Source organism: Natator depressus, chromosome 5, assembly GCF_965152275.1.
Source record: "Natator depressus isolate rNatDep1 chromosome 5, rNatDep2.hap1, whole genome shotgun sequence".
Taxonomy (NCBI): domain Eukaryota; kingdom Metazoa; phylum Chordata; order Testudines; family Cheloniidae; genus Natator; species Natator depressus.
The window spans coordinates 70,412,110-70,435,921 of record NC_134238.1 but is presented as its reverse complement, the minus strand read 5'-3'; the positions used below and the strand labels follow the sequence as shown (position 1 = coordinate 70,435,921).

The 23,812-nt window shown below is 41.2% G+C and overlaps 1 protein-coding gene across 2 annotated transcripts; it reads right to left on the bottom strand.

The window, feature by feature from the left end:
* Positions 1-5,343: 5,343 nt before the first annotated feature.
* SRP19 (signal recognition particle 19) lies at positions 5,344-16,273 on the bottom strand. 2 transcript variants are annotated; one of them, XM_074952962.1, is made up of 5 exons: positions 16,051-16,271; positions 13,280-13,355; positions 11,630-11,701; positions 7,561-7,672; positions 5,351-5,834 (listed from the first exon to the last, which is right to left on the bottom strand). In XM_074952962.1, the coding sequence occupies exons 1-5, from the start codon at positions 16,086-16,088 to the stop codon at positions 5,701-5,703; spliced, it is 432 nt and encodes a 143-aa protein (XP_074809063.1). In that variant the 5' UTR covers positions 16,089-16,271; the 3' UTR covers positions 5,351-5,700. The 2 variants fall into 2 exon arrangements, with proteins under 2 accessions (XP_074809064.1, XP_074809063.1); XM_074952963.1 differs by lacking the exon at positions 11,630-11,701 and having other exon boundaries at positions 5,344-5,834; positions 16,051-16,273.
* Positions 16,274-23,812: the final 7,539 nt, after the last annotated feature.

Genomic DNA, 23,812 nt, shown 5'->3' with positions numbered 1-23,812 from the left:
GTGCTGGAGTGAGTGCCAACTCCATTAGGAGCGCCTTAGACGAGTTTCATGCTCCTTCTTCGTCGTAGGTTTAAAGGACTTGCAGATACAGCACTTGCAACTTATGTGCCCCATGCCTAAGCACCTTAGGCAGCTGGTATGTGGATTGCTGACGGGCGTAGGCGGTTTACAGCGATTGCAGGGCTTAAAGCCTCTGGACCGGGGCATGCCCCATCCCCCGGCTGAGTCCCATTCAGGACTAACGACGAGCTGAAAACTATTACTAAGGGTTTAACTAAGAAACTACTAACTATATATAACTACTTTACAGGTTTTCAAAGTTTGCGAGAACAGAAAATGAAACAACGCTAGCCGAAGCAGATGTTCCAGTACCATCACTGGCAGCAAGAAGGAACTGAGGGTGACGCCCCTTATACCGTGCCATGTGGACGCCACTCTAGAGGGCGCCAGAGCTGGTCCTCTACAGATACTGCTAAGGGAAATACTTCTGGCACTGGTGCATGTGGCGAGCACACACACCTAATATGGAATTGACATGAGCAAGCACTTGAACTAGTTTTTCTTAGCTCCAAGCAGCAAATTTTGGAGGACCTGAGTGAGTTTTTACTGTCCTTATGCCAGTAAACTCTCATTGGTCAAAATGTAAGCTAGGCTAAGAACTACTATGGATGCCAGATCCTGAAATCCTTAAAAAGTCATCTCTTATCACCCAGTTTTTGAAGCAAAGCAGGTTTACTTCCTGAATTGTTGGTCTCAACACCTCCAATAGGATTTTCATATGGCACTTAGAATATCTGCTTCCTCTCCTTTCAAAATAAACAGAGGATCCATGACTGGGTTACATGAAACGCACACAAGGAAATGGTTCCATTTTTCACAACTGAGAGGAAAAAATGCCTGGAGAAGTTTTCCCACCCACAGCCAGTTATGATAACTTGAGGAGTAATTTTGTAGATATCTAGCACGCTATTGAACCAAACAACTGCATTCTGTCCTTACCTATAAAGTAAAAAGCTGTATTCGCTATGAATACAGTGCAACCTGTCTAAATTGCCACCCCTATTTAAACAACCAATTTGTCAATCTAATAAAAAGGCAGAACAGAATCATATTTGATCATTTTAGATTCACCCCTACAGACAAAGCTGTCTCTAAGAAGGGATGGACGTATATGGAACATCTTTCAGAGATGGTGCTCGCAACATTGGGGGCTCTAAGCAGCAATATTTTTGGCATCAGTCCTGCTCGCCCCACACCACATAATAAAAAGCAAATAGGGGGCCCCCCGAAGTTGCTCAGGGTCCTAAGCAATTGCTGAGTCTGTTTATGCCTAGTGCCGGCTCTGCCCCAAAACAGGCTTCCTAAACAAGTATTTCTTTGGTGACTCCAGGCAATAGCCAAAGAAGGTTACCTAAAAGCACACTGCACAGCACAATAAGGGGTAAAGCAGCATTATTAGAGCAAAGTATAGAAGACCTGGAAAAATGAGCTAGGTTCAAGGTAATTGGTGCCATTTAACTGCTGCCTTATATACATCATGATGTGGAAAGGATGATGAAAATACAACATTTAAATGGGCCACTCTCTTAAAACAAGAGGTGTTTCACTAAGTGTGGTCTCTTGTCCAAGTTTCACTGTATTTTTTTTTTGTAGTAACTGACATTTTTTTCCAAATATTTATTAAGAGAAGTTGTTGAAGGCTAGGAGAGTCTGAGATTCCATTACACACAATGAGTGGAGCATGTTTATTGAAATGTCCATTCTGCCTGAGAAGGATGTCATGGGCGAGGAGAAAAAAAAACAAAAAGACCAATAGGTTTTAGGATCAGTATCCCCTAACAGTCTAATATCTTTGTTGTCTTTTACAGCTCTTAGTATTTGAAAAGTTGTTCAAAACTGAAGCCTAGAGACCAGAAAATTACAAGCCAATCTGTTTCATCTCACAGAAAGAAGGGTCAAAGTTTAACTTTAAGATGCTCCTGAAACAATTTATGGAGGTTAGATCATTCATGTTAAACTTGTCTTCACATGCAGGAGCTGTTCTTAAGCCACTGTGTGCATAACACATTCCTGAACTTATTTGTGAGTGAAGAATAGCCTTTTCTAAAGACCCCAACACTGTCAGCTGTTTAATTCTCTAAACACCATATGTCTGTTGAAGGGTGTAGCCAGTTTTGTACCTAGCAACTTTGAACAACAATGTTTTGGTAGTTTCATTTAATCTCATCAGTTTAGGGGGTTATGAGGTCAGTCACCTCTGTCAAAGCATTACAGTATGGTCATTGCAAAGTATCCATCTCAGCTCCTTTTCAAAGCATATAAATGTATTAGGAGTCAACATGGACTAATTTTGTTTTACTACATATTTACTGTATTTAATAACCAAGGTGGCAATGTAATTAAAATACTTTTATTTATCCAGACAGTACACCAAAATAGAGGTTGAATTGTACTCTTCGCCACTATGAACAGTAGATGCACATCCAATCAGTATTTAACCTCATACATTTTTTAATACACCAATTGCCTAAATTTGAACATTCAAGTTTTGTTCACAAGGATAAGAATTAGGTAGATCACAGTCCTAAGGAGCCTCACTTAGCTGTCACTCAAAACCCTGGTGCCAGATTGTCCCCTCCTGCACAGAACTTTCTAAGAGGAAAAAAAAAAAATGTTCCCGGGGCTTTCATTTTGCAGAAAACCAATGTCAATCCTTCCTCAACAGTGGACAGGAGCTACCACGAGGGGGGAAGAAGCTATAGCACGCTGTTGAGCCCAGTATTTGGAGTGCAAATGCCATGTCTTCCCTCTTCCTTACTAGCATGCCTTGTAATTATACTGCCGTTCACTCCCCCATTGCAACTGCACAATCCCACCCTTTCTAGAGACATATAAGGTATAGAATGGAAGTTAACTGTGACCAAAGTAATAATTCCTGCCACATTTGCCACTTCCCAGGAGAGCATGCCACTGACTGCACCCCATGTTTACCATTCATCCTGCTCAGCCAGACATACACCTACAGTGTCCCAACCACATAGCATTCACATGGTAAGGCTTCCATCAGTTCAAGCATTCAGTACAGATGCAGCTTCTTTCTTTAAGTGTTACTTTTGGAAACCTCAGTGTGTGTTTACAAAGAGATTCTCCAAAAGTAATTCACAATAGATTATGCATGCATGGCCCACAAAAAGAGCCTCTATAACTCAAAGTTTTAAAATAACCTCACAAAAAAACCCCACAAAATTGATTTCCTTCTGTGGCCTTGAATATTTAAATATTCTCACTCAAACCCACAATCCCCAACTCTTATTATCAAGCGATCGCTTACCTCTCAAGGTAAGGTAGCCTTGTGAGTTATTGCCCTGTTACCCTGGCTGAACTCCATAGCACCTTTGCCTATCCAACTCCAGATCTGTCATGAATTTTTGAATTTGCTCAGCTGCAACAAGGATGAAACGGTGTAATTAAAGTATTGTGTAGTTAGTAAATAAAAATTCTCACCCTTTGCTGTTGTGCAAAATCTAAGAGTAGTCATGACAGATTTCAACTAACTTACAGAAAAAGAATTCTGTTCCCAATTAGAAGACTATATAGGAAATTAAGTATTTATCAGTCCAGATTGCCCAAAGTAACACTGACACTGATTCCAGAAAGTGTCTAATTCCCCATGCCACCTGCAGGTAAGATATCCAAAGAGCTATCATGACACACTGAATTACAGAACAGAAGAAACAGGTAATATAAAAACTAAGATCTGCATGGAGACTTTAAGTAAGACACTGTAGCTATCTATATCTTCACATAGACTGAGAATGTCCTAGCATACACTTTACCCCCATAGAAAAAATACTAGTCAGCTGTCACACTAAATACCTATTTGTATTTCAGCTACTTACAACAGAAAAAGCAATGGCCGTATGGCAAGTGCATCATATACCATCTACTTTCCCAAATTTTCCAAACCCAGTGTCAAAACCTACCATAAAACAAAACTGCCACTTTTCAGGGCCAGTGCTTTATGTATTTTTTGTAAGCAGTCTTTAAAAAACCCTCAATACTAAATAATGAGTCAAATTGTAGACACTCACATTGTTTTACATTGTATATCAACCATTAGCTATGTTTTAATAAAAGTTGAAGATCACCCTCTGAAATTCTTGTGGGCCTTCTCTTTATGCTGTCAAGAATTAAAACTCTGATGTCATCCCCCACAGCCAGGCTTTTTGATTCCTCACAGCGGTATACACAGGTGTTAGTAACACTGGCTGGGATGGACTGCAAGGTCAGTGAGGTAAGAACTGAAATTAAGTGAGCATATCCTTGTGATTTTATAATCCACCACAGCCAAATCTAACACTCCATACATTTAAACACTGCTTAAACAGCTACCACATAAAAGATGTGTGCCAGGGAAGACATGCAGGAGGGAAGAGAAAAATATCATCCTTAGGTGGAAGGCCTGCACCACAACTTACATACAGGTATATGGATAAAACTGATCAGTTTCCAGTGTCTGTAACACACGTTAACAAGCACTATATTCACTTTTACAGAGTTATCCTGAACGGAAACAGAATGATTATTTAATAAACACGGAGGTTCACTCAACGTGTAAGTGGGGGAAAAAGACCTACATGAGATCACTTATTGAACAGGCTCTGCTGTTTCCTCTCCAATCTCTCCCTCTTCATGCTCCCAAACCATCCCTTCCTCTGGAACTTACAAAGTGCACTTTTTACTCTCTGTGAGGCCCTTCCTTCCAAGAGTCTTCCTTATTTTGGATTCATCAGCTGTGGGGAGTAGGATAGATCAGCTTAAGCTTCTGCACGAAGTAAACTTTTCCCCAAGGCAATACGCACCTCTAATAAAATAAAACAAAACAGATATTTGTATATGATGACATTAATAAAGTTGTGTTTCCAATATCTGATTGTAAGACTAAAGATAGATGGTACTTTCTTTTTAAAGACAAAAGAATATTAAAGTCAGTAAGCCCTTTCTCATATACATGGCAGTATAAGAGAATCTGTGACATTCTATCCCACAGTAGAATGCAGCCAGCCACAAGCTTTTAATGGGTGAGATGTACAAAATATCTTCTCTTCGAATAGTCATCTGGGGGAAAAAAAAAGAGTGATGAAGCTCCGACTAAAGTATACAATTAGGTTTTCAAAATTTGTTTTTTCCACCTTTATTAGACTTAACATTTGTGAATGATTAAAAAGTGAAATGTACAGAGTTATGATAATTTCATTGGAAATTTACCTAGTACAGTGATATATAAGGTCTAGACTTAAGACAAATTTATCTTTATCAGCATAGATACATTTTGTACTAAGGCAATCAACTTCAAATATCCAGCCTGCATAAAATAAACTTTGTTTTTGTTTATTTTGAAAGCCAAACAACTGCATATGTATCCATGAAAATAATCATGTTTCCACCCTCAAATTGTCTATGTTGTTTGTAACTTCTAAAACTAGCTGCTACCTTTGGATTTGGGGGTTCTGTAATTAATGTTACACAATGTCAGGCACAGTACATGCATTCCACTTCAGTAAAAAATTGAAGACAATTCTGTACAGCTTCACCAGTTTTCTTGTTTTTTAGATCTCAGTTGAGATTCACAAATAGTAACGTCCATCCATATCTGCCATAGAATGACTATATAAAGTAACAATTATGCCAGAGACAGGCTCACTTCTTCTTCTTTCCTTTTCCTTTTTTGCCTCCCTCTCCTGGCTGGAGATTTTGGTCACTACCTCCCATTTTTTGTGTCCTTGTTTTCAGTTTTGGAATTGTTTCTGCTGCATACAGCATCACTGATTTACCTAGAAACAAAAGGCAAGGGTTAATTTATATGAATATTTGTAACACTTTGAACATTAGAATCCCTAGCTAATGTTCGGGCCTACCCGGAACCCTCGTCAAGTTGGATACAAAGTCTCAAGCTCTGCTTCTTTCCCCTGTATCCATGGGATACTGGGTGCTCTCTGGAAGTAGGCACTCAGTGCTTGCTGGGGGAACTTGCAGAACAGTTTTAAACTGAATCATTAGAAGTAATAGAATCCAGAGCAAGCCTAGAGAAAAGTCACAGTAATTTGGGACCTAATCAAGGAATTGAGTTGCTCTTTATCAATTAGATTATGATCTAGCTCAAGGGTTCTCAAACTTCATTGCATCGTGACCCCCTTCTGACAAGAAAAATTACTACATGACCCCAGGAGGGGAGACTGAAGCCTGAGCCTTCCCAAGCCTCACCGTCCCACATGGGGGCCAAAGACAAAGCCAAAAGGGCAGGGCCCAAACCAGAAGCCCAAGGGCTTTAGCCACAGCCGGAGGACCTGTAACCTGAGCCCCACCACCCAGAGCTGAAGCCCTTGGGCTTCAACCCTGGGTGGCGGGGCTCGGGCTTTGGCCCCAGGAAGTCTAATGCCAACCCTGGCAACTCCATTAAAATGGGGTCGCGACCCACAGTTTGAGAACCGCTGACTAGCTTGCACAGACAGACAATGAGGCACAGCCCCCACCACCCCTTACTTCCCTATAGCAGTTACTTGCCTCAAAGGTAAAAGTGCAGGGGAAGACCAAGCCTCCAAAAAGCCATCACATTGCCTTCTGTTTATATGGACTTGGCATGCTAATATTGTAACTATCTGGGGCTAGTCTGGACCTCAAAAGGACAAGTGGATGGACAACCAAAACATGCTACCGGGGACCAAGATGCTGACCCAACTATTTGCTCCCACCAGAAGACTCCATGGCTCTATCTTCCCCTTCTGATCAGTGGAGATCATGAAGCCATCACACCATCAGTGGCACTTTCTAGTTTCTAGCACTTTCATTCTCCCACTCTGTAGATTAGTCTTTGCCCCATCCTTTCTGCACACTAATGCCTCACTTACCTGTCAATATTAAGAAGGCTTCTTTAGTTAGGCCAGTTAGTATTTTAGATTTCCTATGAGCATTTTAGGCAGAAAATTGCAATATCAAACAGGATTACTACATCAGTTTATCAACTGCACTGAAATTTAACTGAGGTATGACAAGTTTACACAAGAAAAAACTAAGTGAAATACAGTAGTTTTAAAGCAGAATTTTTTTTTTTGTTTTTGGAGCGAAACCGTCTACCACAACACAGTACGCTAAAGAAGCACTACTGCTTTGTTGGAGACAGTGGTCACACAGTGTGCCCAAAAGAATGTTCAATTCCCATTTTTTAAAATGAGAATGAAGCACCATCTAAGGAAAAACAGGACCGAAGATTGTACCCTAAAACAGAATCACTTCCTCACTAACAGGCTCTGGCTAATCTCATTTAGTTACCAGTTTATACGGCTTATAGTGGCCAAATGTTTCAAATGGTAGGAACTAAAATGCCTAACAACAAAGTTCTCTATTAATGTTTTAACAGACTGGTCACAATAACATTAGCATGGGAGACACAAACAGCCTGACATTATGGCAACCGACCCTAACTTTTTCTAAGTAGGTAAAAATAAATTGTTACCCAAGTTTTCTCACTGCACATACCCCCTCAACAAATATTGCACTCACGTGTTGGAAACTGAGGTAAACATGGGTTGCCATCTTCCAGCTTGAGTTGAACTCGTACTCTGCCTCGATATTGCACATCACGGTTCCACTCTCTAGGGTACAACTTGTTCTTCTAGCAAATGGAAAAAAGAACACCACAGTTAAACTAGAGATTAAGAGGCAGAAAGACATTTCATAAGATAAGCATCAGACATTAAAGAAATATGTATTTAAAATTGCTATGTACTAAAATGTCCATAACCAATGGACACTGGGTCACAGACGTACACCTTTTTGAGGGAGGTGTCTCAGCCATGTAGACCTTAGGTACATGCTTTGAAAGTGAACGGTCACACATGCTTATTGGGAAAATATGATCATACTCTGGACTTTACAACTAACCCGGTGGTATGTATGCTAAACTTCAGAACAAAATTTCAGAAGTTAAGGCAATCTACGTCTGGGCTGGACTAGTGAGGATGAAGTGAATACTGTTAAACCACTGGAAAAAACATTCTTTCAAAGGAAGCAGAATAGTTATCCTCTCCCATATTTCTCTTCACAAAATAATTCATACAGCACAAAACCAGAGAGGTGTTTGAAGACATACTGATAAAAGTAATTTACAGATGACAAAGATTGGTTAAGAGTTGAATAATGATGTAGACAGGACAGTCATACAGAGCCAGCTGTATCACTTGGTAACCTGGGCCCATTTGAACAAAAGGCATTTTAATGCAGCCCAATGCAAAGTTATATATGTAGGAACAAGAAATGAAGGCCACACCTACAAAATGGAGGACTGTACCATGGAAAGCAATGACTGGAAAAAAAAATTAAAATCGTAGTGGATAGACTGCTGAACATGAGCTCCCAGTCTGATGCTGTAGCAAAGAGAGCCAGTGTGATCCTTGGATGCATGAAGAGGGGAGGAGTGAGTATGAAGGGGATTTTAGCATTGGTGAGACAGATACTGGAATACTATGTCACTTCTGATGTCCACATTTTAAAGAGGATGTAGAAAAATTGGAAAGGGTGAAGAAAAAAGCCACGAAAATTATTCGAGAATTGGAGAAAATGCCTGTGAAATCTTAATCTGTTTAGCTCAGTGGTTCTCAGCCTTTCCAGACTACGGTACCCCTTTCAGAAGTCCGATTTTAGTTTCTCAAAAAAAAATTAAAAGATGACTTGATTACAGTATCTAAGAACTTTCATGGGGAGAAAGTACTGAGTAATAAAAACATCCTTAATCTAGTGGAGAAAGACATAAGAACAAATGGCTAGAAGTTAAAGCCAGACAAATTCAAATTAGAAATTAGGCACAATTTAAAAAACAAAACAAAAACAATAAAACCCACACAGTGAGGGTGATTAGCCAGAGGAACAAACTACAAATAGAAGTGGTGGATTCTCCATCTGTTGGAGACTTCAAATCAAGATGTATTTTAGCCAAGCCCTAGTTATTAGTCTCAAATACAGGGTAATGATGAAACTTAATGGCCTGTGACATATAGGAGGTCAGACTAGATGATCTAATGGACCCTTCTGACCCCAAAACAACAAAAAACCTGGGTCTATGACATATGGAAACCATTTATAGGGCTTAGAATTCAAGTATGACAATGTGTATTACTACATTTACTGAAGAATATCGTTAAGATTTTATCTTTAAAAGACATTACCATAACTTAATTATTTATGTTTGTCTATTTTCTGTGTAAGTTTTGTTTAGAATTTTTTAAAAACACATTTTAATGATTGTGTTGTGAATGTACTAGCAGTTATGAGAGGAAAGTTATTTGTAACTTAGCTGTATACCTATTTGTATTTAAACATCCCGATCAAGTCACTGCTCCCAAAGTTCCAGAGATAAGCCACATAACCTGATAGAAGTTATCTGAAAGGAGGAGTATGAAACATTACATTGCAGTGCTCCATCAGCACTGCATTTTGATAAATCTGATTAAGATTTTGTCAATTTTATGTTAGAAGTTTATAATTTAGAAATGAAGGGGGCATCATTTGAGCAATCCATACAGAATACTGAGGGAAGTGTCATCTAGACACACGGGAAAGATCTAAACCTTTGACATTCTTCAAGACAATAGGGAAGATTGAATGCTACACATTCAGAGCCCAGGGGCAAAGGTGGCTTTAAAAGCCTTGAGATTCTGCGTAGTTCGAGCACTGAAATCACCCCGGCATAATTTAGGCAGATAAAGTTACAACAGTCCCATGTGGGATGCCTCTGAGCAGCTCCACAACACAGTGCTATAGCCCTATCTCCATCAGACTTCCCATGCTTGACCTGTGAGAGCCATAGGCTGTCTTACGCAGCAACCACAGCTGAAGAACTCTTCTCCAGGTAGCTAAGGGGCTTTTATAACTCCTATCCAGCACACTGGGTCTAGGCCAGGGAATGTCTATAAGCATCAGAGATGCTCAGGTATGCTATAAGTGACTACTGCGATCATCATAAGATAGAGGTACTTGAAAGTTCCCTTTCAAACAACCAATGTTTTAAATTTTCCTGAAGATGCTGATGAAAGCAATCTAATGCACTAATTCTTAAAAACTGTTACTACTGAAAAATGTGATGCTCACTTGAAAGTTCTGAAACCCTTTGTAATTCCTAGTAAAGATTCTTCCTCTCTCTTATTTGGCTTTGCCCCTGTTACAAAAGTAACAGTCAATATTTGTGTGTCTCCAAGGGATAAGAAAAATACAGACAGTTCTCTGAAAGCATAATGATAAAGGTATATATGCTTTAAAATATATCAAGGTCCACTTAATTTCCAATTTTTATTACGATAATGCTAGCAACTTTGATTGTATAGATTCAAGAAAAAAACCTGATTTATGAAAATTTAAGATGGTGCTGGCAAAATTTGTACCTGAATGAGCAAGTTTTATGGTACTACTGGTTACATTTTATATTAATGGGCAATTCATGAGAATAACTGAATTGTTCTTTACTTCTCAGAAAAAAATCTTTATATTTAATTATGACTAGTGACTTGATTGATGTTTTCAGGGTATTTGAATGTATACATTAAAAGGAAGATCTTATTGATGAAAACCTAAATGTTTTTATGAGGATATAAGTTTTACAGTATTCACTTTTAGGTTAATCTGAGGTACTGGAGTTATTACTCTTTTCTGTTGTCAAACTGCACTTTATGTGCCAATACAGTTAAACTATCAGAACTTTAAGCCAAAAGAGACATCTATGACCTGTGACATACAGGAGGTCAGACTAGAATTACACCCAGTTACCCCTGCATGAAGCCCAGTAACTTATATTTGGCCAACACATATCTGTGAGAAAGGCATCCGGTCTTGATGTGAAGATGCCAAAAGAAGGAGAATCCATCACATCTCTTGCTAGTTAGTCCCAATGGCTAATTACCTTCAATGTTAACAAAACTGTGCCTAATTTCAATTTGAATTCGTCTAGCTTCATCTTGCAGCAAGAGTCGTCCCTTGGGTAGGGCGAACTGGGGAGACTGCCCAGGGCCCTGGCTTTGTGGGGGCCCATGTTTCAATAAAATCCCGATATTTAGCCCTTTGTCCCCCATCCCGACCAATGTACGATCGGGATGCCATTTGTCCTGATATTCAGGTGACGAGGTGAGGCAGGAGGGATGAGGCAGAGAGCAGACTACCAGGGAGGCTGATTTGTTCTGGGCCCCGCAACCCCATAGGGACGGCCGTGCTTGCAGCCATTGTTTTCTGTTATGCCTTTCTCCAATAGGTTAATGAGCCCTTTAGTACCTGTATTTTCTCCCCATGAAGGTACTTAGACCCTAATCAAGAAAACTCTTCATGTACTTTTTGATAAACTGAACAGATTGAGCTCTTTAAGTCTATCACTGTAAGGCGTTTTCTCTAGCCCTCACATTTTTAAATTTCTTTTCTGTACTCTCTCCAATTTTTCCAACATCCCCATAAATATTAAGTTAACTTATGTTCAAAGAAATCAGAGGACTTGGTTGATAAGTTTATAGGACAATGGTTTTTCTACAGAACATTTTTTTCAATTTAAAAAAAAAAGTCTTTATCAAGATGTATTCATAAAGTTTCACATTACCTCTACAAGCACATTGAGTCCAATTGCTGCACATACATCTTGGATTTCTGTAGATGTGGGATTTTCAATGGCCTATTAAAATAATGTTTTAAATTACTACATTGCCTTTTTAAAAAAAATAGTCTACTGCTGAGAAACAAATCCATCGTAATTAGGTGTTGATTGGATGAGCTCCTGAAATTCCTCAGGGGAAGCAGTAGTCAGGGAAAGGGAGGGCACAAAGATGGATCAGGGAAAACAGATCTGCTTGCTTCTCCACTTATGTAAGTTATTTATGAACCAGGACATGTACATTTCCTGGAATATATCAGAAAGAAAGGAACAAAGCACCAAAGAAGAGGAAAAAATAAGCCTGGGCTCAAACATTAGCTGTAGACAGGCCTGGGCAAGAACCCAGGTAGGAGTGGGGACAGAGTTAGTACTTTAGAAAAACAATTTTGGTTTCTTTGGAGTGAGATAGGAGTAAGATTTCTTTGTGTGTGGTTTAAGCAATTAGAAGCAAAAAAAAAAAAAACCCTAAACCCAAACACCAACCTGCAGCAATGAGTCTCAGAGCCCAGGCCTACAGAGTTGGGCTTTTGTGACGTTCTCACTTGGACTGGAGCCTGGGCTCTGAGACACACTCTGCTCAGTGGGTTTCAGAGCCCGGTCTCCTGATCAAGTGGGAATGTCTACTCTGATATTTTTAGCCTGTAGCACAAGCCTGAGTATATGAGACCCAGGCTCAGAGACTTGCTGCTGCAGGGTTTGTGTGTGTGTGTGTAGACACACCCTCAGCTACAGACTGAGGAACTAAGAGAGGATTGACTGAGTGACAGGCATCTCTCGCCAAGGAGTCAGCTAGAGACTGAAGAGAAAGGAACAGAAGGCCAGGCATCAGTTATCAAAGACGTAGGGGCCTGATCACTCAAGTAACAGACTTAACTACTAGTTCAAGTTAAAACAACTGACTTTTTGCTATAACAGGAAAAACATCTAAGAAAGTATACGGAGAATATGGATGTTTTAGCAGTCAGTGTTTAATCAGTGGCACTTCTCGGTAAGCCATGTACTATATGTCTATTCCACTACCAGCTGGGCTCCTACTGGATCCTGAAGCACTAGTTATGGACACAGAAGTAACAGACAAGAAATGGTACATTACAGACAGTGACTCAAATGTGTTCTATTTCCCATCATCCTTGATATTACAGGGGGCCTCTAGAGTCAAAACAAGAGTGCAAAACACGCACATCTAAACTAGTTAGATAATGAAATTATAAGCAAATCATTAGGCAGCCTTACAAAATCCTTCTTGCCCAGGTGATCAGTATCTGTTTCCTTCATCACTGCAAGAACAGGCAAGAAGATTTTGTACTAGTGAATTTTCAAGAGATTTTCAAGGTTGCATTCAGTCTCTCCCAGCTGATCTGTTTGAGCCTTGCTCATGTGAAAATAAGAGGTTCTGAATGCAGCCTTTCCCATGTTGAATTCACATGTTGACACCAATGGTCAGTCTTCAAATATGTTACAGAATTCAATCATCAACTTTCCTCTCCTTCTCCTCAAAAAAGCTTAAGTAGCCTTGTTCACAATTGTTAGTTCCTTCCCAAACTCCCTCCAAGCTATCATGAAGCAAAACTTAGTTTTCCCATGCCACCCACAAATTACTTTGTCCATAGGTATTCTTCTTCCTTCTGCTATTGTCTTCTTGTTATTTAAGTATGCTGGATAGATGCAGATGAATCTAAAAAAAAAATGTAATATAAGTTCTGGAAAATACTGTTTTTTGTAATATCTTCTAAAGCACATAAAAAAACAAAGGAATGCCCACTTCTAAAACTTGGAAACTGTCATACCAGATCAGACCATTTGTTTATCTAGTACAATTGCCAGATTGTGAAAGTACCACACAATTCAGGGGAAGATGCAAAAAACCACACCGTGGACAATGACGGACCATAGGGAGAGATTTTTCCTAATACTAGGATAGTGGCTAGCTAAAACCCCAAAGCATGAGGTTTTTATATCCTTTATAATTCTGTCCTATTTTAAGCAGCCGTGTAAACTATTATAAAAAAACAATTCCTTTGCTAAATCCTGCTAAGCTCCAGGGTTTGATATCTTGCAACAGGAACTCCACTGTCTAATTATGCAAAACACAAACAAACCAAAAAAACCCTTATTAGTTTTAATTTGTCTTCCAATTTCGTTTGGAAACCTAAAATATAGCATTATTAAAGAGTAAACAGGAATTCCTTACTAACCTTTTCTACATTGATGATTATATTGAAGTTGCCAGACATTTCCCATTATATGACACTGCCAGAGTTGGAGCAGAAGAGGGAGAATGGGGAATGATGGGGCAAAGAATCTATGCAAATACGTGGGAAACCTACTGGCAATGTGTTGTTCTCCCTCCACCTCTAGTGCTGGTCTACACAGAGGATGACAAGCTACTATTTCTATCAGTTACTCCAGTGGCAGAGGTACGTGGAGTGAATCTAAAGGTTTCAACCCTGATGATGACCCATATGGCTATCAGTGTGATGCTACATGACAGAGTTTGCCTTTTTTAAAACCTAGGCAACTGCATACAACAAATGACAATAAAATAATATAATTAAGGTTGCAAAAATCAAGCATTCAAAAGTTAGGACATGGCTGAATCAAGGTTGCCCTTGCGCATATGTATTATCTTTGTATACACAATAACTCCTATTTTTTCCACAGGACCCATACCTCATTCAGTGCACAGGATGGACTGACCTCTAGAAATGAATCAGGGTTGTGTAGTAAAGGACACTGTTTTCTGTATTATTTGTCACCAAAATTGGAAAGTATGTAGTAAATGAGGCAGCACACAGCAGGTAGATATAGGATGGTTCACATGATTAAAGCAGATGAAATACTGCTCTGGATTAGATGTCACTGCCACAGAGTTCCTGTATGATGTTCATCAAGTCACTTAAACCCAGCCTTTCATAGGTTGTCACAAGTTGTTTGTTCCTCATTTTCTGGGTGCCCAAATTGAGACCCTGGGACCTGAGTCTGGGTGCTGAGCACTCACAACTGCAACAAATATCAGTGGGAGCTGTGCTTGAATATATAAAGTGCCATATAACACTAAGTACCCTGAAAAAAACAGGTCCTAGGCACCTAAAATTAGTGGATACTCTTCACCTTCTATTCTCTGTGCCTCAGTTCACCCTGGGTAAAATGAGACTATCATCACCCCCTCACCTCACCGGAGTATTGCAAAGATAAAATTCATCTCTATGAAGCACTCCGACACTGCAGTGGTAATCGCCATAGAAAAGTCCATGAGAAAATTAATAACTCTGTCTTCAGAGTAGGGTTTGAATAGTATGCAGCACATAAGGCCTAGGGCCGCACAATGAACAATAGGGAGAAAACAAAATACTGAATAGTGGCTCCCCAAGTGAGCACAGCCCATTCTGCCCACTGAATGAAGCAGTGGCGAGTCCTGGGGAAAAAATATTTCTGTGACCATGTAACTAGACCATAGGTTCTCAAACTGGGGGTCACGACCCCTCAGGGGGTTGCAAGGTTATTATATGGGGGGGGGTCATGAGCTGTCAGCCTGCACCCCAAACCGCACTTGGCATCCAGCATTTATAATGGTGTTAAATATACAAAAAAGTGTTTTTAATTCATAAGGGAGGGCCGCACTCAGAGGCTTGCTAAGTGAAAAGGGTCACCAGTACAAAAGTTTGAGAACCACTGAACTACAGGCTGTAGTATAACATAGCCACCCAAGGGGACAGATTTAAGATTCCCTGTGCTAGGTCTTGTGGCACCTTAGAGACTAACAAATTGGGTTTAGCTCACGAAAGCTTACGCCATAATAAATGTGTTAGTCTCTAAAGTGCCACAAGGACTCCTCCTCCTTTTTGCTGATACAGACTAACAGAGCTGCCACTCTGAAACCTGTGCTACCTCTGAGTGCCTGACTTCGCAGCCCTGCTCATTTAAGGCAACGCTGTCTGGGCGTGAATGTAAACACCTCTTGCTGCCATCTATTGCCCCCCTCCACGCTGGATCACCTCGCCGCTCACTCGCGGCCCCTGTTCAGCCCCATACGCGTTTCCGCCACCCCTCCCAGAGCTCCTTCGAGGAGCGGTGGCGCCCAGCCCCGCACGCAGCTGTCACCGGCTCGCCCAGCAGGTGGATCCCGGCCCCCTTCCACAGCTAAGGAGCGCGGGGCAGGAGCAGCGCGGGGGCAGCGCCGATCCGCCCAGGGCCCGCTCGCGGGGACCAGGCCTACAGGACGTGTGAAGGCCGGGGGCAGAGTAGCCCCAGCGCCTCCTCCCACCCCACCGGCGCAGGGGCCGCAGGGCCAGAGCCACCGAGCAAGCCGGGAGCCGCAGCCGCCCCTGAAGTACCGGAAACATGGGCTGCCCCGCGCAGGGGGCCGTTACCTTTCCTTGTCCGCCGGGGAGGTGGCGGCCCAGGCCATGGCGGTTGTGCGGTGGGGGGGAATACAGCACCGCCTCCCCCACTGTCACTCGCTACTACCCACTCACTCCTCACAAACACAGCGCTCTTGCCAGGCCAGCAGGGAGTGCGAGAGGCGAGCCCACACACAGTCTCGCGCACACCCTCGGCGCCACATTCCTATTGGACCACAGAACTGTCACTCAAAGAAGACTGCACACGCGGCATCCTATGGGTCGTGCTCTTTAACTCTCGCGACATTTGAATCGGGATAGCGAGAGGCTGGGCGAACAGCTTCCGGCCGGGGCGCGGCGCGCGTTTTGTGGTGCGCATGCGTTCTTCGAGGCAGCGGCGCGCGGCGGAGGGAGGCTGGCGGCGTGTGCGTTGCTGCCCCCACCGTCGCAGCGCTTCGCGGCCCGGGGACGGCCTTGATGCCGGAGTCCGGTTAGGCCTTCGCAAGGGTGGCCGCAGGGCCCAGTGGTCCTCCAGCGGCCCTCCATAGCGCGAGGGGCGCTGAGACGCCGCTGCCGCGCGGGTCCGCGCTGCTCTGTGCGCAGGCGGCCGGGCTGTGCCCGTTGCTCAGGCTCCCCGGCAGCGCAGCGTCTGATCCCCTGCCCGGGCACGGATGGAAGCGCGGTGCCCCAGGTCCTGCTGGCAGATCGGTCACCGCAAACGCTTCCGTTGAAGTAGTTTTTCCAGCCCTTGCCGTTGCAGATTCAAGCTTCAAAGCGTGAAACCCAAAGGCTCAAAGCCCAGCTGGCAAATACAGAGCCCCAGCCTTTGTGAAAGTCACATGGCCTGTACAATAATCTCATGCCTTCCTCGGGGGCTGACGCATGATTTTTGAAACCCTGGGGTGGGCAGTCCTGGCCCAGCGCCCAGCAGCGGTAACAATTTATGGCAGGACCACTGCTGATCAAAGTGCTCTCGAGGACGGTATGATGTTGCCAGCATCTCATTTTAGTATGGCTAGGACTTAGTTTGTGGGTAGTTGGTTTGAGTATCACTGGTTTCCCCCTCGAATCTGAATTCTGCTCACAGTTGAACACTGTATGGCAGAAGTTGCCTATAGGGTAGAGCTTCAGTATATGCAAAATCGGTTCTATTCTGGAGTAAATAGGTGGATGGACCTTATTGTATAATATAACTACCTATTTTATTAAAGGCATGAAATGTTGATACAAAGTCCTGGCATGACTGTTAGTCTCTGCAAGGGTGGCGATGATACAACTACAGAAACCTTTGACAGTGCTAATTCTGTGTCCACGTCCCTGATTTTCTTGAGATGGGGGTGTGGGAAGTGTTGTGATTATCCAATTCAATAATTAAATTTAAAGAGGCCTGCAACACAATTATTTACATGACTTATGCTGTGATTTGCCATACCCATTATGAAGACAGACTATCTCTAATCCCTTCTGTTTTTCTCACTTAATTGCCTGATAAGTACAAAACATCCGATGAAGTGAGCTGTAGCTCACGAAAGCTTATGCTCAAATAAATTGCTTAGTCTCTAAGGTGCCACAAGTACTCTCTTTTTTTTTTGCGAATACAGACTAACACGGCAGCTACTCTGAAACAGTACATGTGTGTGACAAACCAACAGTAGGGGGTAGTATGGCAATTATACATAAGTAGGGTTGGAAGGATTAGATCATCAATAAATGTCAATTTCACCATACATAAAAATGATGAAAAAATATTTTCAATAAAATTACATATAGGCAAAGTAACAAATGCTACTTGAGAAATTAGTTTGATTTAAGGATATATATACTTTGTATATTTTGATGTGATGTTTACAGTTTATTTTAACGGTTATAAAAGCTTTAACTTTTTGAATCTCAACATTTACAAGTCCCTCACCCCCCGCCCCAATTTCTGGTAACCATGAAAGTTTCAAACATTAAAAAAAATGCTTAAACCGCATAATTTTGTGCAACTGTGAATTTAAATAAATAAAAATAGAAAAAAATGCTTAAAAAAATGGATATCTGTCAAAATTATTTTTAAAAAAATCAAATTGTGCCAAGCCTATATGTAAGGCATATATTATTCAGCATTACATCATATTGTGAGTCAGAAGGAATCAGTGTTGTAATTTAAGTTACAAATTTGTCGTCCCAATCAATATAAACCAAAAAGGTGCCTAGGATACTGTTTGCTAGAGGGCCTGATCCAAAGCCCAGTGAAGTCAATGGAAAGGAACCCATTGACTGCAATGGGCTTTGGATCAGGCTCCAAATGACTAATAGTGAAGTATTTTAAACTAAACGTATTAATTATTAACTATTATTAAACTAAATGTATTAATAAAATATTAATCTTATTCTGTAGAGTTCTACGATAGTCATACTTTTCCTTTTAAATTCATGTTTTGTGATCAGAAGCTTCCACTTATGGATGGTGGTGTACAGATTAAAAAGGCTTTTATAAAACCCACTAGGGTAAGAGATGTTGAAGAGCTGTTAGGGCTGTACTGAGAGGCAAGCAGAAGAAAGAAGAATTCCCTCACCTGGGTTGGCTGTTGATTAGGGTGACCATATTTTCCCAAAGGGAGAACGGGACACCACTTGGGGCCAGCTGGAGGGCCCTCCCGCAACATGCAAGCCCAGCCCTTCCTGCCTCCTTCCCACACCGGGCTGGCCCGAGGCCCTCACTCCTCCTTCCTCCCCCATGTGCTAGGCCAACCCAAGCCACCTGCCCGGGGCTGGCCAGAGGTCCCCTTTCCTCCTTCCCCCGACACATGGGGCCAACTGAAGTCCCCCTGCTGCCCACCCACGCACGGCTGGCCCGGCTGAGCCACTCTCCAGGGGCCCATGGCTGGCATTGCCACTAGCCCCCCTCTCGCACATTCCTCAATGCCCTGGTAGGGGGGTCGCACCCCGCTTTTTTGGCAAAACTGCATTTGTCCAGTTTGGTCTTTGCCAGCCAAAACAGGACGTGTGGTCACCCTACTGTTGATAGAATATGGAAATGTTGGTTCTTTAATGTTATAGTAGAAGGATTCCTATTCTATTCCTCATATACAAATTTAAAATCTCAACATTCAGAAAACACGCTTGACTGCACACAGGCCAAAGTAGCTTTTTTCAAATGCTTGGACTATTATACACTAGAGCAACCAGCAGGAAAAGGAAAAAGTTGGCTTCCGCAGGGGGAAGCTTGATTTTTTGTTTTTAGAAGGAAGGGAAAAGGAGATTCTGGAAAATATATCAATGTGAAAGTCAGACTTTGTTTGAAAATTGTGTACCTTCTATTGTTACATACCCATCTAAGCTTACTATAAAAAAAAGTTGGCAAAACTGTTTCTTGTCTATTTTGTGCATTTGGTAGGACTTTATGTAGTCAATTAGGAAGAAGCTAACTTAAAGACTTAAGCAAACAGGATGTCAGAAGAGCTCTTAAAAAAAAGTTAAGAAACCTCTGGATATATTGATGTGATGCTCTAGTAGAAAATTGCAATTTTAAAAAAATTCAGTTTGATAGTGTTTCTTTAAATATTTCTCTGTGTGCATGGAGTTAGGAAATGTTGTAAAGTAAACTTGTTTGAGCTATGTGTGTGAAATGAAAGAGGAAAAAAGCTGTGTGGCTGAGAAGTACATACACTCCAAGCATTTAGGTGCTTTTCTGAATTGGAGTTTACATGAGGGGAGAAGTTGATGTTCACAGAGAGGCTTTGGAAGAACCACTACTTAAAAAAATTGCTTAATGCTATAGCCCACTATTGGCCTGTGTTAAAATTGAGAGATTTATCAAGAAAGTGGTAAAGTAGCTCTAGCATCTTCTGGTTTATTTCCCGTAGGTCGGTTTGTTGTTTTGCTCTAACTATGGGACTAAGAGCGCATTAGTTGATAACATCCTTTTAGTAGTAGATGAAAATAAAATGTCCATACTGATTCTATTGGATCTATCGGGTACCTTTGATACAGCTGATCATGAGATATTGATGTGATTATGGTCCCTAGCAAGAGCACTTGGAAACATTTCGGATTGGTTTAGCTCCTGTTTGTTTGAGAGGGCCCAGTAGATAATTATGGACCATTGTTCATCAGAGGTGAGGAGTGTGGCATGTAAGGGCTGCAGGGTTCTGTTCTGTCCTGTCCTTCTCCCATTCAATATGTATATAAGGCAAGTAGGAAAGAAATAAACCTGATGTCTTTGTAAAAGATCAGTTTATTGCAGTACTCCAACACTTTCAAATTAAGCCACACTTTTGTCAAACTGTCTGTTTTATGCTGTAGCATTTGGTAGTTTACACACTTGTTTTTTCCTTTGAATGCTGGAATTAACATAGCATATTAACAAAAGCATAAAGAGCATTAAGGAGTTGTCTTTCTGCATGTCTTTAAAACATCACTGAAAGCTGTATTTCCTATATGAAAATTTGAATGTGTATTAATGGTACAGAGATTAAATGTGTCATGAGCATTTCAGTTGGAAAACAAATAAAAATGACAACTTTCTCTAAACAAATATTACTGAGTTTGTTTACTTGTAAACTGAATTATATTCTGCACATGACCTACCCCACCAGGGCTAGCATCTCAGCTTTTCTACAGGTCAGCTGGCTTCCATTATTATGCAGCATTCTAACTTATTGGTGCCAGGGTTCAGGATTTCCTGAAACTAAGTGCCTGGGGTGAATCGTTCATACAAGCGTGTCAATTTAATTCCCACCATTCTTACAAAATGACTTCACTGAGTATATGGCATCCACAGTCACTGCACTTGTTCTAGTGTCAAAAGTAATCTATTCATATCTTGAATTCTGCATATTTATGGCCTGCAGAAGTCAGAGTCAAAAGTAGGTCACAAAAGACACTAGATCAGGCACACTACAGCAATATGCATTCTCCAACTGTCCAGTGCCCCTAACATCAGAAACTCAACAATTAAGCAGTGAAGTTCAAAACCTGATGGCTTATGCATCTTTTTAAAAGCAATATGAAGCTAAGATGTGATTGCTCTTGCATACTGTACCTACATATGCCTGAATATTAAGCAAACTTACAAAATTCCTAATTAATTCCTTGTCTTTACACCAAGGATATGCAGGTTGCAGAGACTTGTATAGACTCATGAAATTACTGTGTGTCATGTCTACATAATGCTAGATGTGGAAGTGATAGGGCACTGAGAAGAATGAAGTGGTAACTCTGCAATATATAAAGCATGTATTTCAATTGAGGATTCTTTAAAATTTGCTTGTAGTACCCAATGTCAGCACAGAGTTAGCCACCCACTCAGCCAGGCATGCATTGTTTTGTCACTATTAAAGACATCAGGAAGGGGAAAAATACAGTAGTCAAGATTCTAGTGAGCTATATGACTTCTTAATTCTGTTTCATTTTAAATGCTTATAAAATTTAAACAATGACATTATTAAAAAAGGGGGTAATATTTTCAGGAAGGCTCGTGCCTGAGCTTCTCCAAAATATATAATATAAATCACATAGGATTGATACGTTGGGTGAAATCCTGGCCCCATTAAAGTTTTGCCATTTACTTCAATGGGGCCAGGATTTCACCCATGATCTTGAGAGTTGCAGTGCTTCACAGAATGGGCAGTGGGTGGGACTAAAAGAAAAGAGGTAGGAGCTGGAGATATTAACTGAGAAGCTGTTCGAAGTGCTGCATCAAATAATGACTAAGTTGGAAGTGGACAAAGTCGTTAAATGGAGTATTTGGGAAAATCTTGAGCGTAAAGGAAAAAAATGCTCGTGTAGATCTAGGCCGAATGGGTGAGAGTGATTTGAAATGAGCAGAAGCTTGAACTTTATACAAAAAATGAGGGGAAGATAATGCGGACATTGACCGAAGATGGGAGATACAGTCAAAAAAGCGGGCAAGTGTTGTCATTATAATAATGTAAAGTGACAGGACTGAAACTCTGCAGTACAGAATATGCAGGGGTAGACAGGTATGCAACAATAAATGACATCTTACTCTATGTTGCTAATTGGCTTGTAAAATGTTGACTGCTTACAAACTGGTATTATGGAGATTGTAGTATAAAGTCAAAATAAATTTCACAGAGTGAATTTCACTTGTGTATCATGGTAACAAGGTCCATGTTCTAAAAGTCCCTCTCTGGTCCTATTTTGAGGGCTTGGATAGGGACTTAAGTATTGTGTAGACCAGTGGTTCTCAAACTTTTGTATTGGTGACCCCTTTCATATAGCAAGCCTCTGAATGCGACCCCCCCCCCTTAGAAATTAAAAACACTTTTAAATATATTTACACCATTGTAAATGCTGGATGCAAAGTGGGGTTTGGGGTGGAGGCTGACAGATCACGACCCCCCATGTAATAAGCTCACAACCCCCTGAAGGGGTCCCAACCCCCAGTTTGAGAACCCCTCGTGCAGACTATTTGTGCTTGCCATCTGCACAGAAGTGGATTTTGTCCAGAACTTTAGGGTTCTAAATGTAAGCTTTTCAGCTACTATGGACAATCTCATACAGATATAATTTACTGCATTCAGTTCTGAGGTACTTCAGTGATGAGCATTACAGAAATGTCTTATACAGAAAATGTGTGTGAATGCAAGAGGTAAGATACCTTGTGCATCCCTGCATATGCTCCACCCAGATGCATGAAGCACTTACACCTGCATGTAATACAACTTTAGTGGGACACTGAGCTATATCCTTCCACTGTGTCCCACTCAAAACACTATACACATCAGCCTCCCAAATTGAGTAAGCGTCTATTTCACCTCCACAGACTCTCCTCCAATTCTCCCCACCTTGACAAGCCAGTTACACAAAACTCTTGTCTCTTATTTTACACATACACGCCAAAGCTCTGTCCCATACCCTTCCCACTTCTACAATTCAGGAAACAATGTTTACACATCTCATCTTTATCATAACACAACAGAAAACCTTCCACTGTCCACCAGTACAGTGGAGTCCTAAAATCAATCTCTGTACCACATCTCCTCCCCATAAATAGCCTAGGAATAGCCCTAGAATTTTCAAAAGCTACATTATACTTAGCTTGTTTTACTGTGTAAGTCCTGGCCCCTACAGTGACAAAGAATCAAATATTTACCTTGAATCGGTATACAATCTTCAGAACTAAAAGTATCTGGAAACAGGCTTGATTGGCTTAAACCTTAACTAATTTACATAGAGAAGTAATTTATAAAGTGGAAATTTGTACACAATGGATCACTGGGGTATGGTGTGGCCAGTTTGCACCAGACTGCCAATGGATTCTCCTTCAAATCCTAGTTTAACTGGCTACAAAAGCAGTGATCTAGTACAAGGCGGATCCTTTGAAAATTAATAGGGGCTCTTGCACGACCATTCTCATTCCCTGCTATTTTTATCTTGTCTCATACTGCTTTAATTTATGCTGGGGAACCAAAACAAGCACAGAATTGGTTTAGGATTGGGAGAGGGCAAAGGTGCACTTTACTCTTATCTTTGCATCTTCCCTGCAAGTTGTGCCATGTGCAGTATGGCCAAACCTCAGGATCTGTGTCCACAGAACTTTGTAAGAGTCTGGAAAATATGCACAAGTGAGTATGAAATTTAGAAACTTATGTACAATTCAAGTATAAACTTGTATTTACAGGACCGTATCTTACAGAAGTAGTGCAAGTTGTCAGGCTACGGGGAAGAATTTAGGCTGCTCTGGGTACCTTAACTGCATTTCCATACTGTCAGATGGTGATTTTAAATGTAAACTTAATTTAAATGTAAACTTAATTTAGAATTTAAACTGCAGCCTTTT

Excerpts from the sequence above, each read along its gene's own strand:
- SRP19 (XM_074952962.1), bottom strand. The coding sequence starts at position 16,088 with ATGGCCTGGGCCGCCACCTCCCCGGCGGACAAGGAAAG. Across the intron at positions 13,356-16,050 it reads TCCCCGGCGGACAAGGAAAG|ATTCATCTGCATCTATCCAG; the intron begins GTAACGGCCCCC and ends TTTTTTTTTTAG. Across the intron at positions 5,835-7,560 it reads TTTACCTCAGTTTCCAACAC|GTAAATCAGTGATGCTGTAT; the intron begins GTGAGTGCAATA and ends TTTTGTTTCTAG.